This window comes from Colletotrichum tamarilloi, assembly GCF_030869305.1.
Source record: "Colletotrichum tamarilloi strain Tom-12 chromosome Unknown Scaffold_67.1, whole genome shotgun sequence".
Lineage (NCBI taxonomy): Eukaryota > Fungi > Ascomycota > Sordariomycetes > Glomerellales > Glomerellaceae > Colletotrichum > Colletotrichum tamarilloi.
The window spans coordinates 15386-32091 of record NW_026849449.1 but is presented as its reverse complement, the minus strand read 5'-3'; the positions used below and the strand labels follow the sequence as shown (position 1 = coordinate 32091).

At 49.8% G+C, this 16706-nt stretch overlaps 5 protein-coding genes across 5 annotated transcripts; 2 read left to right on the top strand and 3 right to left on the bottom strand.

Annotated features, from left to right (window-relative positions):
- Positions 1-1788: 1788 nt before the first annotated feature.
- On the top strand, positions 1789-6559 carry CTAM01_11756 (ABC-2 type transporter; the record flags this gene model as incomplete). The annotated part of the gene is made up of 3 exons (XM_060527765.1): positions 1789-2527; positions 2666-3705; positions 3764-6559. The coding sequence occupies 3 exons, from the start codon at positions 1789-1791 to the stop codon at positions 6557-6559; spliced, it is 4575 nt and encodes a 1524-aa protein (XP_060377548.1).
- A 1450-nt stretch (positions 6560-8009) lies between these two features.
- Positions 8010-8431, bottom strand: CTAM01_11755 (uncharacterized protein; the record flags this gene model as incomplete). The annotated part of the gene is made up of 2 exons (XM_060527764.1): positions 8010-8299; positions 8356-8431. The coding sequence occupies 2 exons, from the start codon at positions 8429-8431 to the stop codon at positions 8010-8012; spliced, it is 366 nt and encodes a 121-aa protein (XP_060377547.1).
- Positions 8432-10697: 2266 nt separating this feature from the next.
- CTAM01_11754 (uncharacterized protein) lies at positions 10698-11664 on the bottom strand (the record flags this gene model as incomplete). The annotated part of the gene is made up of 2 exons (XM_060527763.1): positions 10698-11582; positions 11632-11664. The coding sequence occupies 2 exons, from the start codon at positions 11662-11664 to the stop codon at positions 10698-10700; spliced, it is 918 nt and encodes a 305-aa protein (XP_060377546.1).
- A 742-nt stretch (positions 11665-12406) lies between these two features.
- Positions 12407-14135, bottom strand: CTAM01_11753 (uncharacterized protein; the record flags this gene model as incomplete). Its single annotated transcript, XM_060527762.1, has 4 exons — positions 12407-12991; positions 13036-13296; positions 13358-13692; positions 14102-14135. The coding sequence occupies 4 exons, from the start codon at positions 14133-14135 to the stop codon at positions 12407-12409; spliced, it is 1215 nt and encodes a 404-aa protein (XP_060377545.1).
- A 618-nt stretch (positions 14136-14753) lies between these two features.
- On the top strand, positions 14754-15677 carry CTAM01_11752 (NmrA-like family protein; the record flags this gene model as incomplete). The annotated part of the gene is made up of 1 exon (XM_060527761.1): positions 14754-15677. The coding sequence occupies one exon, from the start codon at positions 14754-14756 to the stop codon at positions 15675-15677; it is 924 nt and encodes a 307-aa protein (XP_060377544.1).
- Positions 15678-16706: the final 1029 nt, after the last annotated feature.

The following is a 16706-nucleotide window of genomic DNA, read 5'->3' as shown; positions in this document are numbered from 1 at the left end:
TACGGCCGACTTTGCGGTCTTGTGTCCGACTTTCAATGTCAGCATTGCGGACGTTGTATACTAGATATTGCGGACTGTATGTGGCGGTAAAAGCTTCTCGAATATGGTTAAGGTATGGTTGTTTGTTGGTCCCGCTCAAGAAAACCCCCCGCACATCAGGTGAACGGGGCGGCTATGAGTCTATGAGCCTAGAGTTCGTCATTAACTCTGCGCCGTACAGGCTGGACCCTGACTCTCGGTGATGGTGAGAAGTTTCGTGGTGTATGTAAAGCCGGCGCTGAATATCTACAGAGAATGGCGAGCTTGGTGCTTCTCAGCGCCGACTGTGTTGGACCGAATAACACGTGGCAGCGGACCAATTTCGACGGTGCTTACGCCCCTGTTGGCGGAGTTTGGACGCTGGCAAATGCGCTCAAACGGTCAGAGTCATCTGCCAAGTCGAGGCTGAAGTAGTGATGGAGTGATGTTTAGCCAAAGTCCGCAAACTTAGAAGTATTTGCGCAAGAAAACACCTCATCCGCACCTGCTTGAAATGCATCTGTCACAGGGTGCCGACCGTCGATTCGGCGGACGTGGTGGGTTCTTCCTGGCGGATTAGCACCACGCCTTCCATGGAACTTTACTTTGGTAGGTACTGCGAAGTGTACCTGCGCATTTCAAAGTTCAACAGAGTGAGAGAGAGAGAAGGAGCGGAGGGCTAGAGAAGGGAGCTAGGGGTTCTGGAGACTTTGTGGGCCCCGTCGAGCGCGTCATCCTCGCTACGGGACAGAACTCTACGCAGTAGAGACCTGAGTGAGAAAGAGGGACGGCGGTACTGCGGTACGTACCTCGTATCTTTGAGCTGCAAGCTTCGTATCTTTTGTTGTGTTGCCGCGTGGGAAGGTACATCACCCGTCGCATTTTCCCTTCCATCCATCTGGCATCTGGGCCAAGCCAAGCAATGGAAGAAGGTCCCGCAATCGTATCCCTGCCGGGCAGGTACGTACTGGCGAACATACTGCACGCCAGCGGACATCCTTTTCAGGACGTTTCGATTTTCTGACCTTGGCCCCATTGGACCTGGAGACTTTTCGGTGCATTCTGCGGAGGGTATTCACTCTGCTGTTGTTGGCTGGCCTTTGCCTTGCGGAAGTCCCTACCTAGGTACCTTCCCTGAGGTAGTGGTGGGTGGGCATTTTTTGTTTTATTTTATTCCAGTTGCTTTGTTTTGTTATTTTTCAATATCCTTCTTCTGGCTAAACTGGAAAGCACCTACTCATTTGCCTGCCCCATGCTTACCCTCCCGGCCCAGCTCCATTCCGTCCCATCTTTCCCACCGGGGCGTGCTCCTTGACGCTGTGTGTACTTCGTCCGCCGTCAGGTACCTCACTTGTCTTTCATCCTGGTCACCCCGAACTGCTGGGATCTTCTTCTTTAATTCTCGTAGCCCTCCCACCACCACCTTCATCTGAGGTGCTTCTTTTACCCCTTCCTCTTCCGTCACCTTCGACGTCTTCTCTCCTTTCCTCCTCACTTCCTTTTTTTCGCGTCGGTCCTTTAATCAATACCTCCTCTGCCAGTCTATCTGTCTGGTTGGGCCCTTAGTACCTAATACCGAAGATAATTAAGTGACCGCGCCGTCGTGGAATCGACGCTGCGAAGAGAGCAAGACGCAGGATCCTCACATCTGTGTCGAGCGGGTGGTGGCTTGTACACCCAGCAAAACCAACGGCATTACCGACTAACAAGCGCAACTTTTCGATAATTTGGGATCGCGGTTGAGTCCGTCCCCTACGAATACCTGCCAACATGGCTTTCGCCGGGATGGCTTCCATTCCCAATTACGACAGCACGGCACAGACGTCTGGCGTTCCTATCAGCTCGGCCCGCAGCAACCATCACGAGGAGGAGGATATCGCTGCTGCCAACCAGAACACCGTCGATACCGCCGCTACATCAATTACCGAGGTAGCGGGAAGCGACAAAGCCCCCAAGAAGTCCTCGGCCCCTTTCGATAGCGACAAAATCTCCGCCGAAGGTGAAGATGAGGATTCCGAGATGGAGCGCCGCCACTCCTTGGTGCAGTCGCTTGCCCGCAAGTACTCCCACGCCTCGGCTACCGGAACCGTGAGAGGGAACCCCTTCTTCGCCGATGAGACGTCGCCTCTGAACCCGAACTCGCCCGACTTCAATGGCCGTGCTTGGGCCCGCGCCATGGTCGACCTCGTCCAGCAGAACGGCGCTTCCTTCCGTACCTCTGGTGTCGCTTTCCAAAATCTCAACGTCTTTGGCTTCGGCCAGGCCACCGACTACCAAAAGGATGTCGGAAACATCTGGCTTAGTGTGGCTGGTCTCGCGCGTAAGCTTACCGGTGGAGGTGGAAAGACCAGAATCGACATTCTTCGTAACTTTGACGGTCTTGTTCGGAAGGGCGAGATGTTGGTTGTCCTGGGTCCTCCTGGTTCTGGTTGCTCGACTTTCTTGAAGACTATCGCGGGTGAGACTAACGGTCTCTACACTGACGATAGTTCCTACTTCAACTACCAAGGTAAGTGGCGTCAAAATCCGAGATCAGGCTTGCAGGGGTTCACCGTGGCTGGCGTCGAGTTTACTCCCTCGCCGCAAGACACTGCAACCGCCACCTGGTGTAACATCGTGTAAATCGTAAGGTGCTAACAGGGTCCAGGAATGACTTCCAAGGAGATGCACACCCAGCACCGTGGTGAGGCCATCTACACGGCCGAGGTGGACGTCCACTTTCCTCAACTGTCTGTTGGTGACACTTTGACATTCGCCGCCCGCGCTCGCCAACCCCGCCAGCTTCCCGAGGGTATTAGCAGCAACGACTTCGCCCAGCACCTGAGAGACGTCGTTATGGCCATGTTCGGTATCTCGCATACCGTGAACACTCGCGTCGGTAACGAGTATATCCGCGGTGTTTCGGGTGGTGAACGCAAACGTGTCACCATCGCCGAGGCAGCCCTCTCTGGAGCTCCTCTGCAATGCTGGGACAACAGTACCCGTGGTCTGGATTCTGCCAACGCAATCGAATTCTGCAAGACCCTCCGTCTGCAAACCGAACTTTTTGACAGCACAGCTTGCGTGTCCATCTATCAAGCTCCCCAGAGTGCCTACGACCTCTTCGACAAGGTTGCGGTCCTGTATGAGGGTCGCCAGATCTTCTTCGGCAAGGCCACCGATGCCCGGCAATACTTCATTGACCTTGGATACGATTGCCCTGCCCGTGCCACCACCCCCGATTTCCTGACTTCCATGACGAGCCCTCAGGAGCGTCACGTTCGCCCCGGCTGGGAGAACAAGGCGCCCCGTACCCCTGACGAGTTTGCTACCGCCTGGAAGAACAGCGCCAACTACACCGCCCTGCAAGCTGAGATTGAAGAGTACAAGCAGACACACCCTCTCAACGGCCCCGATGCCGAGGCTTTCCGTGCCTCGAAGAAGGCCCAGCAGGCCAAGGGTCAGCGTGCCAAGTCTCCCTTCACTTTGTCTTATGCCCAGCAGATCAAGCTTTGCCTCTGGCGTGGATGGAGACGTCTGATCGGTGATCCCAGCATCACTGTCGGTTCTCTCATCGGAAACGTCGTCATGGGTCTCATTATTGGAAGTGTCTTCTACAACTTGCAGCAGGACACCCAGAGTTTCTTCCAGCGTGGTGCCCTCCTCTTCTTCGCCCTGCTCATGAACGCCTTCTCCAGTGCCCTCGAGGTTAGTTTTAAGAACTGTATGGCGTTGAAGAGTTGTTCAATAGCTAACCTGAAACTAGATTCTGACCCTCTACGCTCAACGACCGATTGTCGAGAAGCACTCCCGTTACGCCCTTTATCACCCGTCCGCCGAAGCCGTTGCGTCCATGCTGTGCGACATGCCGTACAAGGTTATGAACACAATCGTCTTCAACCTGGTCCTATACTTCATGACGAATTTGCGACGCGAACCCGGAGCATTCTTCTTCTTCCTTCTGATGTCCTTCTTCACGGTCTTGACCATGTCAATGATTTTCCGAACCATTGCTTCGTCATCTCGAACCTTGTCGCAAGCCATGGTACCTGCCGCCATTCTTATCCTCGATCTCGTTATCTTCACTGGCTTCGTCATTCCCATCGACTACATGTTGGATTGGTGCCGATGGCTCAACTACCTCGATCCTCTGGCATACTCTTTCGAGTCCCTCATCGTCAACGAATTCCACGGTCGCAACTTCGCCTGCTCTGAAAGCCAATTCGTTCCCAGCTCTGCTGTTCCCGGCTACGCTAATCTCCCGTCCGCCCAGCGTGTGTGCAGTGCCGTCGGTTCCGTTGCTGGTCTCGACTACGTGAGCGGCGACGACTACGTTGGTTCTGGATTCCGCTACTCGTATGCCAACCGCTGGCGTAACTTTGGCATCCTCATCGCCTTCATGCTTTTCTTCCTGATGACCTACATGGTTACGGCAGAGTTGGTCTCGGAGAAGAAGTCCAAGGGAGAAGTCCTTGTGTTCCGTCGTGGACACAAGCCCGCTGCCCTCAACGAGAAGCACACTGATGACCCCGAGGACATCCGCGTCGGACCCGTTACCACCGCTGACCGTGCCCGCATCAACGAAAAGAACGACGGTCTCATTGAGGAACAAAAGTCCACCTTCCACTGGAACGACGTCTGCTACGAGGTCCAAATCAAGAACGAGACGAGACGCATTCTGGATCACGTCGATGGCTGGGTGAAGCCTGGTACTTTGACTGCCCTCATGGGTGTGTCAGGTGCTGGTAAGACCACGCTTTTGGACTGCTTGGCTGACCGTACTTCTATGGGCGTCATCACTGGTGAAATGCTGGTTGATGGTTACCATCGCGATGCTTCTTTCCAGCGCAAGACCGGTTACGTCCAACAGCAAGATTTGCACCTGCAGACGACTACTGTCCGCGAGGCTCTCAACTTCTCTGCCCTCCTTCGTCAGCCCGAACACGTCCCGAGACAAGAGAAGCTCGACTACGTTGAGGAGGTGATTAAGCTTTTGGATATGGAAGAGTACGCCGACGCCGTGGTCGGTGTTCCTGGAGAAGGTCTCAACGTTGAGCAACGTAAGCGTCTGACTATCGGTGTCGAGCTGGTTGCGAAGCCTCCTTTGTTGCTCTTCGTTGATGAGCCTACTTCTGGTCTTGACTCCCAGACTTCCTGGGCTATTCTCGACCTTTTGGAGAAGTTGACCAAGAGTGGCCAGGCTATTCTATGCACTATTCATCAGCCTTCTGCTATGCTTTTCCAACGTTTCGATCGTCTTCTTTTCCTCGCCAAGGGTGGCCGCACTGTCTACTTCGGCGACATTGGCGAGAACTCCAAGGTCATGACTTCCTACTTTGAGCGTATGAGCGGTATGACTTGCCCTCATGACGCCAACCCGGCCGAGTGGATGTTGGAGGTGATCGGTGCTGCTCCCGGATCCCACACCGACGTCGACTGGCACCAGGCCTGGCGCAAGTCTGAGGAATTCCAAGGTGTCCAGGCCGAACTGCAGAGACTCAAGGACGAGCGCGGTGTTCAGACCCCTGCCACCCACGACAAGGGCAGCTATCGCGAATTTGCTGCCCCTTTCTTCGCCCAGCTCAAGGAGGTTACCCACCGTGTCTTCCAACAGTACTGGAGAACCCCCTCGTACATCTACGCCAAGGCTGCGCTTTGCACCCTGGTCGCTGCATTCATCGGTTTCGTTTTCTTCAAGGCTCCCAACACCCAGCAGGGTCTCCAGAACCAGATGTTTGCCATCTTCAATTTGCTCACCGTCTTCGGCCAACTCGTCCAGCAGACCATGCCTCACTTTGTCATTCAACGTTCCTTGTACGAAGTGCGAGAGCGACCATCCAAGGTCTATGGGTGGAAGGTTTTCATGCTCAGCCAGATCATCGTCGAACTTCCCTGGAACACCCTCATGGCTGCCATCATGTACTTCTGTTGGTACTACCCTGTCGGCCTTTACCAGAACGCCATTCCCGCCGATCAGGTTACTGAGCGCGGTGCGCTGATGTTCTTGTACCTGCTCGTCTTCCTGCTGTTCACATCGACTTTTACCGACTTCATTATCGCTGGATTCGAGACCGCTGAGGCTGGTGGCAACATTGCCAACTTGCTCTTTATGCTTTGTCTCATCTTCTGCGGTGTGCTCGCCAATCCCGACTCCATCCCTCGCTTCTGGATCTTCATGTATCGTGTATCGCCATTCACGTACATTGTTTCAGGCATGTTATCCACGGCTGTAGCCAACACAGAGGTTGTCTGTGCTGCCAACGAGTTCCTCCACTTTGATCCTCCCTCAGGACAAAGCTGTGGAGCCTTCCTCGAGAACTACATCGCGGCTGCTGGCGGATACCTTCGCGAGCCCAACGCCACCACCGACTGCCAGTTCTGCACCATCCAGGACACCAACGTCTTCCTGGCGAGCGTCAAGAGCGACTACAACGACCGCTGGAGGAACTTTGGCATTGCCTGGGTCTACATCATCTTCAACATCTTTGCCGCCCTGGGCTTGTACTGGTTGGCGAGAGTACCGAAGAAGGGTGGCCTATTTGGCAAGAAGAAGACTGAGTAAGGGCGTCTTGGCATCAAAAGTTTTTCTTTATACGACAAGGACGAGAAGGAAATGAGAGAAAACGACACAAAATGGGAGGGATCATGTGTGTACGAGCGAGCGAGCTGTTTAGAGAGGCGAGCTCGGGTGCAAACCTGGAGGACGTGTTTTGAGAGTCTTTGTCATTACAGCTTATACATCTGTATGGCATTTGTCCACACCTTCTGGAGGACTGGTGAATTATCTATGTCATGTGTAATTTGTTGATATCCTGCATTCGGGATACTGTAGAGACAGTACTCTCCCCATTCTCCTTATTGTTACTCTTAATAGATACCTAGAATCAAGACTTTTTGAACGAACGAGTCCGTTCTTCCCTACATGCGACCTGTGCCAAGAGACGGATGATGCATGCGCGTAGGATAGCCTGTGGAGGTGTCAAGAATGCAGTGAAGGCGACTAATGATGCAAGCTTCGGAGCAAGATTGTTTTGTCATCAGCTCGCACATGCTACATGAAGCGGCCGCCCTCATCTACAACCTCCGTGAAAGTTGGAGGAAGGAGAATAAAATCTGGCCCGCCGTACTCACTCTGCGTGAGTTAGAAATGCAGTGTAGAGACTTTGCGCTTGGAGAAATGCAATAATGCGTCGTCGGGTTTGATGATGGGCTTATCACTTGCCAGCCGTGAAGGTCAGGTACTCAGGTAGCGTGTACAACTGACTGAGCAGCTGGGGGTTCGTTTTCTGTAGGTAAAAGTGGAGAATTCCATCATTATGGACATTCGTTAATTGGAACACCGTCCGTACGCCAACGTTGACAACTTCCCATGCGGCCAGCACTACCAGCTGCCCAAGGCCAGCCTGCTTTCCTAGTTGCATATTTTATGCCACAGTTGAATCAGGGCTGCCTACCAGGTAGAACTGGAGTACGATGACATTTAGTAGATCTCTCGAAGACCGAGAGGGTGTCGAAGTCACATAATAACCTTAGGCGTCGAAGGCCAAGTTGACTCGAATTCAACGCTCAACCACCCATGCGAAGCTTGTTATCTTTTCGAGAGCATTTCACCTCCCTCGGGAAGGTTTCTTCATAAGGTATGGTGGACTTAGTAAGGTGATGCCTGCATATGCACATGTCCTCTTGTGAGAAGGCGAGGTCTTGTTAAGGCAGAATTAAGATGCTCTTAAGAGGCTATCAAGTTGCAACCCTAGATGGCCCTTTGTAGCTTGAAGACTCCTATCAGGTTGATCTGTTGGATGGTAGCGAGACCTTCTGGAGCGGCCAAAAATGCAGTGAATGCGGCAGGAACTGTCCTGACACCAGATCTGGTTTAGTGACCTTGGCATGTGACCCTACGGATCTATCCTCATACTCATTCGCTCAAGAGGCTCTCTTCAACTCTCATCTCGTCATCGGTGTTCTAAATAAACCCCACGCCGTGAACTTCTCCACAGCCATCGCATCCCGTCTCACTTGCTACAGCCACCCTGCGCTCCAACAGTATACGTAGCCCCCCGGATATCATTCGATCCAGGTGTCCCCTTATCCTGACCACGAGCATCCTCTATAGTGAAAGTGCCCGCGAGGAAATCGTTCAAGTTCGCCGAGGTGTTGATGCCGTTGACCCGGTCAATGACGTGGCACTGCTCGTTTTGGCAGCAGCATTGCGGTGTGCCTACGAAATTGGGGCTGCCTCCGGTGATGGCGTCCGGGTCTCTGAAGATTTGGAAGGTTTTGCACTTTTTTAATTGTCTTTCGGCTGAAGAAGCTGGTGAGTTTGTGGGTACAGGTGAGGAAAAGTCTAGATTTACGTACTCAGGTCTCTGCTTGGTAGGACTGAAGAGGCGACTAGGGTGGCGGCGATGAGCGGGAGGATGTAGGTGCACTTCATTGTTGAAGGAATGTTATAATTTCAATTCGCAAAAGGTTGGCTTCAAAGATAGACTTGAGGGAATGACTTATGGAATGGACTCGAGAGATGGACTTGAGAGGTTAACTTGAGAGATGGACTTAAGAAGCGAGTATCACCTTCCATCGTGAGAAGGTTCAGTCAGATGAGACTTTTATATACACTCGTTTTATTCAAATCCCGAGATGCATCGTTGCCCTTTCGCTCGTAAGCCCGACGGCGTTCATCATTTGGAATCGTCATCTCATCCCAGGCCGCTTGGGAAGCTCGGATGATAGATCCAGACTCGAGTCAAACTGCAAGGGTTTGCCAGCTAAGAAATTGACTCGACGACATACTAAAAGTCTTCTGAAAGCTTGATTCCCGGAAAGTCGGAAGAGCGTGCTTATTTAAGGTTCAAGGCAATGCACAAGAGATGACAATTTTTTATCTGCCTACCACGTTCCTGAGAAGCAACTAAATTGTGCACGTTCATCACGCTATCCGGTGTTAGACCTCCGATGAGAAGAGCCCCAGAGAGCAGAGCCACGATGGTTCCAGGATAATGGTGATAAGCTTTTGACTACCGTTGCAGATGCTCATGTTCGCGTACGGATCTCAGCATTCGAGGGACACTAATACGAGCGTTCCGGCCAGAGTTGACCACCCTTCCCCGGTTGGTTTACAAGCATCAGAAAATTGGTCTCCAATATGGTTTGAACTGTGTTATTCGATGTCATTGATGCAAAACCCAAGGGACTAAATGCTCGTGTTCGTTCATTCTCTCTTGACGTGAGTGTTATACTAAGCACTGCAGTTTCAAGGATCAGGGACCACGTGAAAAGTCTCTGGTGGGCCGAACATACCATAATTCACCCTACTCGGCTTTTGCCGCCTTGGTCAGAAGTCAAAGCAATTTCATCGGAAGGAATTGAGTTGCCGTTCATCCGTAGGGGCTTGAAGTGCAAATTGGTAGTGCAAAAAAACGTCCATGAGTCGAAAGTGCATTGTCCAAGCCGCGTAAGGGACTGCGACGTGTGGGAACAGCCGCAGCACCATGAAAAGGATGGACTACTTACTTGATTGCATACAAAGCTTGAAATTGACTTTGAGAAAACTTCTGAAGCTAGTAACACCATGAGTCGTTCGTAGCAAGAGTGTCTTGATAACAAGTGGGCATTGAGACTTGACTCGAAAGTCCGACGACCCGACCTAGTTAACCCATGAGTACCCTGGACTCTTCTGAAAATTAGTGCTTCATAAATGAACATGTCGCTGAGACAATTAGCTTGGTCTCTGTGCAGCTGGCTGTGTCAGGTCCACCTTCTCAGCTTTGCAGTTTCTGAAGTGCGACCTGGGGCGGGGTAAAGGTGCAATGAACTTCAACATTGGCAGTGGGACATACGGCACCACTAGTGTTGCCAATGCTGCTAGGCCCTCTATGTAAAGCTCCTCAACCGCTGTGATCCCCTTTTTGGGGGTCAAAAAATTGCAGTGAAGCACGAGTAATTTGGCCTCAATTTGCCGCCATGGTGGCGGGAGATTGGGAGTGTCCTAATAAGGGACATCGGATGAAGGAGAAGCCCTCGGGGGAGCTAAAGTTGCAGTGAAGAGTCGCCACATGCCGCCTGATAGTGATCTGGCGACCTACATTGGCGCCGTCGATGCGCGGCTGAGCGACATTGACTTGCATCACAGTCAGGAATGAATGAGGCTCGCAAAATGTCGCGGACAGGATGGGGCATCTGAGTCTAGAACAGGTCTGCTTCTGTAAACAACCTGGATTATGGTGCGTCTATTCTTACTCTCTGTCTTGGAGCTTCAGATAAGAACATGAAGTTAACCAACAACGAAGACATTGTTAATACTAGTCGAGAATATCACACACCCCCTGTCAAGCGGATTACTGAATAAATGGGAGCATTTCCTCGAACATAAATGATTCTTTTGGAGAGGCATGATCGTCATCAGTTTTGGAGGTCAGTTATCCACAAGCGCGCTCAGTCATACTGATCTAGACCATGACGGGAGACTCAAGATGAAGACATTGAAAGAAATCCTATTTATGAGCTGAATGTATACTTCTATCTGATTTAGCCAAATCCCGAAAGTCACCGTATGCGCCCCTCCCAGTGACATCCCTCTATTATCCTTTCTCAAGAAGATAGCTAGATTATTATCATCACAAAGAAGAGTGCCTCTAGCTTCTCAAGCTAGATATCCTTGACTAGGTGGAGAAGAAATCATAAAACAAATCGTAGCTAGATGATCAAGCAGATACAATAGACTTTGCAATCTCCTGGACCAAAGCCTTCACCTCCTCAGTCGAGTGCTCCTTCAGACCCAATAGGTCGTTCTGCACGCTTTCGTAGCCGGGCTTCGCCTCCTCAGTCTGCGAGGCGCGAATAATGTATCCCAGCCATACCCACTCGTCAAAGATACCCTCAGAGAGAGCCTTGTCTGACTTAGCCTGCACGTCTGCCGTATTCTCCTCTGAAATTGCCCAGCCATCGGCGCCCGTCACTCCCTGCGCGGCCTCCACAATCTCGCGCTTTGTCAGCTTTCCGTCGTGAATGCGAACCGTCTGGTTCTTCGTCGCATCGGGGTTTCTCAGTACGCCAACAACAGCCTTTCCGACAGTCGAAAGCCTCGTCACACTAATGGGAAATGAGCCTCCGTTGTAGATGGTGGCCTTCTTGCCAGCCACGTCGGCAATGAAGCCGACATTCAGACCCCAGTCGAGGAAGAGGTTGTTATAGATGAACGTGTACGACAGGCCCGTCTCTGACGCTCGCTTCTCGAGGAGGTCCTCGATCTTGACCTTGTCGGCGAATACCGGTAGTGTACGAGCGAGGGGGTTCTGCAGGTCACTGCCGAACTCTGAAGGAATGAAGCGAGTGACGCCCGCGTCGATGGCGCCCTCGATCACCGTCTCCTGGAGAGAGAGTCCAGCTGATCCAATGGTGCTGACGACGGCTTCTTGGCCCTTGAGCGCGTCCGCAATGGCGGTCTTTGATGAGAAGTCGACGGCGACTTCTTTGACTTTCGATGAGAGTTCCGTGGGGAGCTTTCCTGTGGTGCGGGAGAGCACAGTAACCTCGAGACCGGCGTCGACGAGCTCTTTGAGAACAGCCGTGCCTAGGGAGCCAGCAGCCTAGTATCTGTGAGCAGCTGATTAAACATTTGGATCTTACAGGACTTACGCCAATGTGAGCAATACGGGTCAGAGAGGGCATTTTTGCGTTGAATAGTTGAGACAGAAATAGAGTTGATACCCAGCAGTCTTAATCGAGTGGAATTGGTTGTGGTTGAGAGATATCGTCTTGTTATTCTATGGTGTATAGCCAAGTAGCCCAGAAGAAAGTGCGAATAACAGCTCTCATATGTAGTTGGAAATAAGGTTCCGAGTCATAACCTTGGTATCGAGATTATTGATGTTCCGCAAACGATCGTGGCGTTATTCGAGCCGTGAAGTAGACCGGATGTATTTTGGTTCCGGACTTCTAGAAGGCTTACAGCGAATCGGAAGCAAAATGGTTTTTTTAGCGCAGACGGACCGAGAAAAGCACCTCAACTCCGTCGAACAGAACCAAAGCAATTTGACTGCTTAAAAATCTCGGACCCAGAATGATGATAAACCTGACGGGCAGAAACCTTATCCTTACTCATAGCGAGGAGTTAGGTTATGCTTAAAAGTAAGACTTCCCTCCTACTCTCAGTCATGGGCGAACGTTGCCTCTTCTGCTCCTTGTCAACGTCTATCCCTTTTCAGACTCAGCGTGGTATAGACTTAAAAGCAGGTTTGTAACAGTAATGCTAGACAATCGCCTCGTTTGTTACTGCTCCTGAGAGGGTCTCATGAACAATAATTGTTGTGCGGCTGTGATTGAAGACTCCGGGGCGACGATTCTATTACATTCGCTGTGTTGACTCTGGTGAGTTCGCTGCCATTACTATTGCTCAATTGCGTTATGCAATCTATGCGAATGATGGTACTGTATTGCTGGAGCTGATCGCCGAACTCAAGGTGCCAAGATAGTCCACCAACACATCGTCATCCTTGTGCAGATCTTGCTGCACCCAAATGGACTGTATGGTATTCTTGACTGCTTGTATGCTTCGTATTCGAACATCTCTTTGGGTTCTTTCGATCAGATTGATGATGCCGATCCTCTGTTCGTCACGTTGTGCCTCGCAAGCAAGAATCAGTAGAGGAAAGAAGTGCTCGCAGGTGCATGACTGAACAGGTCCCGCGAAAGCCGCCTCCACCAGAGCATCAAGGTCCGCAGGGGGTTCCCATGGGCTTTGCGAGGCTCGTACAAGATAGATCTGAGTCGCCATCTGGTACAGTTCGATAGCGAAGGCGGCCTCCGGATCTGAAGCCGATGGGATGGCTGGTTTGACAGAGACATCTCGAACCCTTCCGCCAAGGTCCTTGAGCTGATTCTGGTAACTTTCGTCCTGACTTCGAGGATCCCGAGGATCTACTAGCGTGTCGCAAACCTCGGAAAGCAGGTTGAGAATCGCATAAGTCGGATTCACGGGCGGTAAGTTCTGCCAGGGCTATCAGGGGGGAGCAACAGACGGTCATGAGAGAATGAACTTACGGGTCTATATCTCGTCAAGGGTGGATACTGGGGATTTTGAAGTATTGGGTTCTGCTTGACTGATGTCGTAGGAACGAAAGACTTATGGCGCCAATGGTGCAAAGCGAACCGAGATTGGGTCTCATGATAGTAAGCCCAGCTCAACAATTGACCAACGTCGCTGTCATGCGGTTCGTCCCTTAGACGAGTGGCGTGAATCATGTCAACAGCCCCCCATGTGTGCAAAAGCCACTCGCCCGAGCCTTCCGAAGGTTGCATTATCTATACAATAGAAATGGATTAGAGAAAGAGGCAAAAAAATGGCGATGAAGCTGTCACTCACCTCAAAGGCTCCAAGAACCATAGACGCGGCCACGTGCTGCGCCGCTCTCCCCAAGATCAAGGCCTCGCTGGTCACTGAGGCTGATAAATAGTGAATTGCCTGTATCTTTAGCTTCAAGGCTTGTTCATTGAGCCCATGGCGATGTAGTGAAGCATAAGAAAGTAATGCATTGAGAAGAGCAAGTCCGGAATTCGAATCTTTGGCTAGGGCCATGCTCATGAGCGCGTTTCGAATTTTCCAGGTATTTTGACCAAATGTAACCAGTGACCTGTAGGCAAAGTTTTGAACTAGAACAATTATCAACCATGAAGACCAGAGCTTGATATTATGTGTGTCTAAGCTTACAGTGATGGAACAGGTCTATGTCCATAGAACATGAACCGACTCCAACTTGGGGCTGCCTCAGGAGCCTTGGAAACGATGGCGTTGTATGGCAGCCCTGGCTCTGCAGGGACGAGTAGCCATACGATTCCATGTGATGCGAAGTTGCATTCACGAAAAAGGGATTGACGACAGTTTGGTTGGACCGTTTAATGGCCGTCACTGCTGGTGCTTCAATACTCTTGAGCGCTCGTTTGTTGTCGCCTTCCCTCGGCCACGACAATCGAAGCTCGTATCCTTCACATTTTCGCTGGGATCTGTCACACTTCATGCAGGTTGGCAAAGCCCCGTCGCATTGAATCTTACGAGCTGAAGACGCGTCATAAGCAAAGTCCAATCCAGATACCTGCATGCGTTACTGACCTGTGCACGTCCAGCAGCACTTTCGTGTCTTCATTGCGGCAACGGGTGGGCCGGCATCTTCTGGTGAGACCAGACTTCAGTGGCCACCGTTGTCGGGTCGAATCGGTAGATGTCGCAGTTCTCAATGTGTCACGAGAATCCCAGAAGCTTAGGCTCGGAGAAAGTTGCTGTCGCTGGGTCGCTGACATTTATGTAGTCGCATGCAGGCAAGTAAGACTAGCCATTTGTAAGCTATCCTCTAAGCCTCTTAAAGATGCATTACGAAAGGATCCCCAAATCCTTCCCATCTATCACTTACCCCACAGGAAGCAACTTTTATCGAGGCTAAGAGCTTTGTGCATCTCGCCGCTTGTCCGTTTTAGGCGGTTTGCTGACTTCGGACTTCACTTTCACCCGTCACCTCTTGCGACAAACGCCACGATTGGGCGCCAGCAAATCCTCAGTATGCGCAAGTCGCTGAGTATTATGAATCAAGAGAAGCGACGTTTCGTTGCTACAGAATCGGTGCAAGAAGGCTTTGACCTAGATATAAATGATCGCTTTCGACCTCGCAATGTTGAACAGAAATTCATCTCAGAGTCATCCACAGCATCACTTTTCTGCTCTTCCAATACCTTCAAATCACACCAACCATCTATAAGACACAGTCAACATGACTACCTATCTCATCACCCAAGCAACTGGCCAGCAGGGCCGCTCGGTCATCTCCCATCTTCTCCAAGCGGGTGCCAAGATCCACGCAATGGTTCGCGACCTTCAGAAAGTCCACCCCAGCCTTCAACATCCCAGCATCACCCTCTTCCAAGGAGAAAGCAAGAACTTGGAAGATGTTCTTCAAGCGGCCCAAGGCTGCAAAGGAGCTTTCCTCAACACGGTCCCATACCCGGGTCTGGAGGCCTTGCAGGCTAAGACCATTGTCGAAGCATGCCAGAAAGCCGGCATCGAAACTGTGGTCGCAGCTACGACCCACGGCACAGGGAACAGAGCCTTCTGGGATGATGATATCATCAAGGAGCTCCAGCTACACCAGTACTTCTCCTCCAAGGCAGAAGTCGAGGAAATCGTGCGGGCCGGAGGATTCACATCGTATACCATTCTCCGTCCGGCTGTCCTCCATTTCGACTTCTTTGTGCCGGGTGCTTACGGCAACTTTCCTCGGCTCCCTACTCATGGAGAAATTGACGACGTTCTTCTCAACGGTGCTCGTGTGCCTTACACGGACGCCAACGACGTTGGAAAGTACGCCGCAGCAGCCCTGCAGGACCCGACCAAGTTCAATGGCCAAGAGATCAATATGGGAAATGAACTTCTTACCATGGAGGAAGTGCGTGACATTCTCGTCAAAGTCAGCGGCAGAAAGGTGGGAGTGACCAAGCGAACTCCCGAGGAGCTGGAAAAGCTGGGGATCAGCGTATTTGGCCAGAAGTTCCATCAAATGTCCAATGTGAAGGATCTCGGCTGGGGTATTGAGTCTTCAAAGGATGTCGGGGAAATGTTCGGCATGCCTCTGGGTTCAATTGAAGAGGCATTGCAGAGGGACAAGGCTCTGCTCCTGGAGTGCTTGCCTGAAAATTAGCCTCGCGGAGAGGTTGGATCCGGGATTTGCTGTTTATACAGTAGTAACAGTACCTTAGCTCATCGAGCGTGTTTAACATATTCCATCATGTTGTCGCATTTCGAATCAAGTATAATGTTAGAAAACGCAAGACTTCATGACTACTGAGTATCTGTTACGAGTTATGGCACGTAGCAATGGGCATACAGAGTATAGTAAAAGTAGCTTAACGTATTAAAATAGAAATAGATAAAAAGAAAAGGTCTATATATACAATATCTAAAATAAATACGTAATTTAATACGTAACGGGTACTTTATAAAATATAGTTACTATTTTTATTACGTAATATACCCCTTAATTACTATTATTAAGGAGCTATTATACTTAAAATAGAACTTTTAAATACTTTTATAAAGGCCCGATTTAGTTAAATATAAATAAAAAAAAAATAAGTATAAGGGATACGTATTTTTTAAACTACGTTTATTATAAATATATCCCTTTATTTAAAACAAATAAAATCTTAATTTAAAATAGTACGTATTTTATTATTTTTAGTATATAAATTATTAAGAGCGAGGTTACTTAGCTATTTTATATATATTTAAATTCTCGTAATATTACTTAGTTATTATTTTTTTTTTTTTTAACTTTTTTATAATTATTATAAATACCCCCGTTTATTATATACGCATACTTATACTATTAAATCGTTTACTAATTTTATTCTAAATATAAATATCTAATATATTTAAAAATAATAATAAGTTTTATATAATTTTTATAATACTTCTTATATATATATTATATAGTTTATTAAAAATTTAAATAAATAATAATATTAACGAGCCCCTCTAAGTCGTTACTCCCCTTTATAACCTCTTATTTACTTATTAAGGCCTAGTTACTAAACTCTCCCTTTTTAATTAAGAGGATATTAAAGTTATTAATAAAAACGTTAAAAACTTTATTAAGTTCGAAGCTCTTATTAATAGTTATAATAAGGGTAATAATAAAATAAATAATAATAATAAGAGCTCTAAAGAG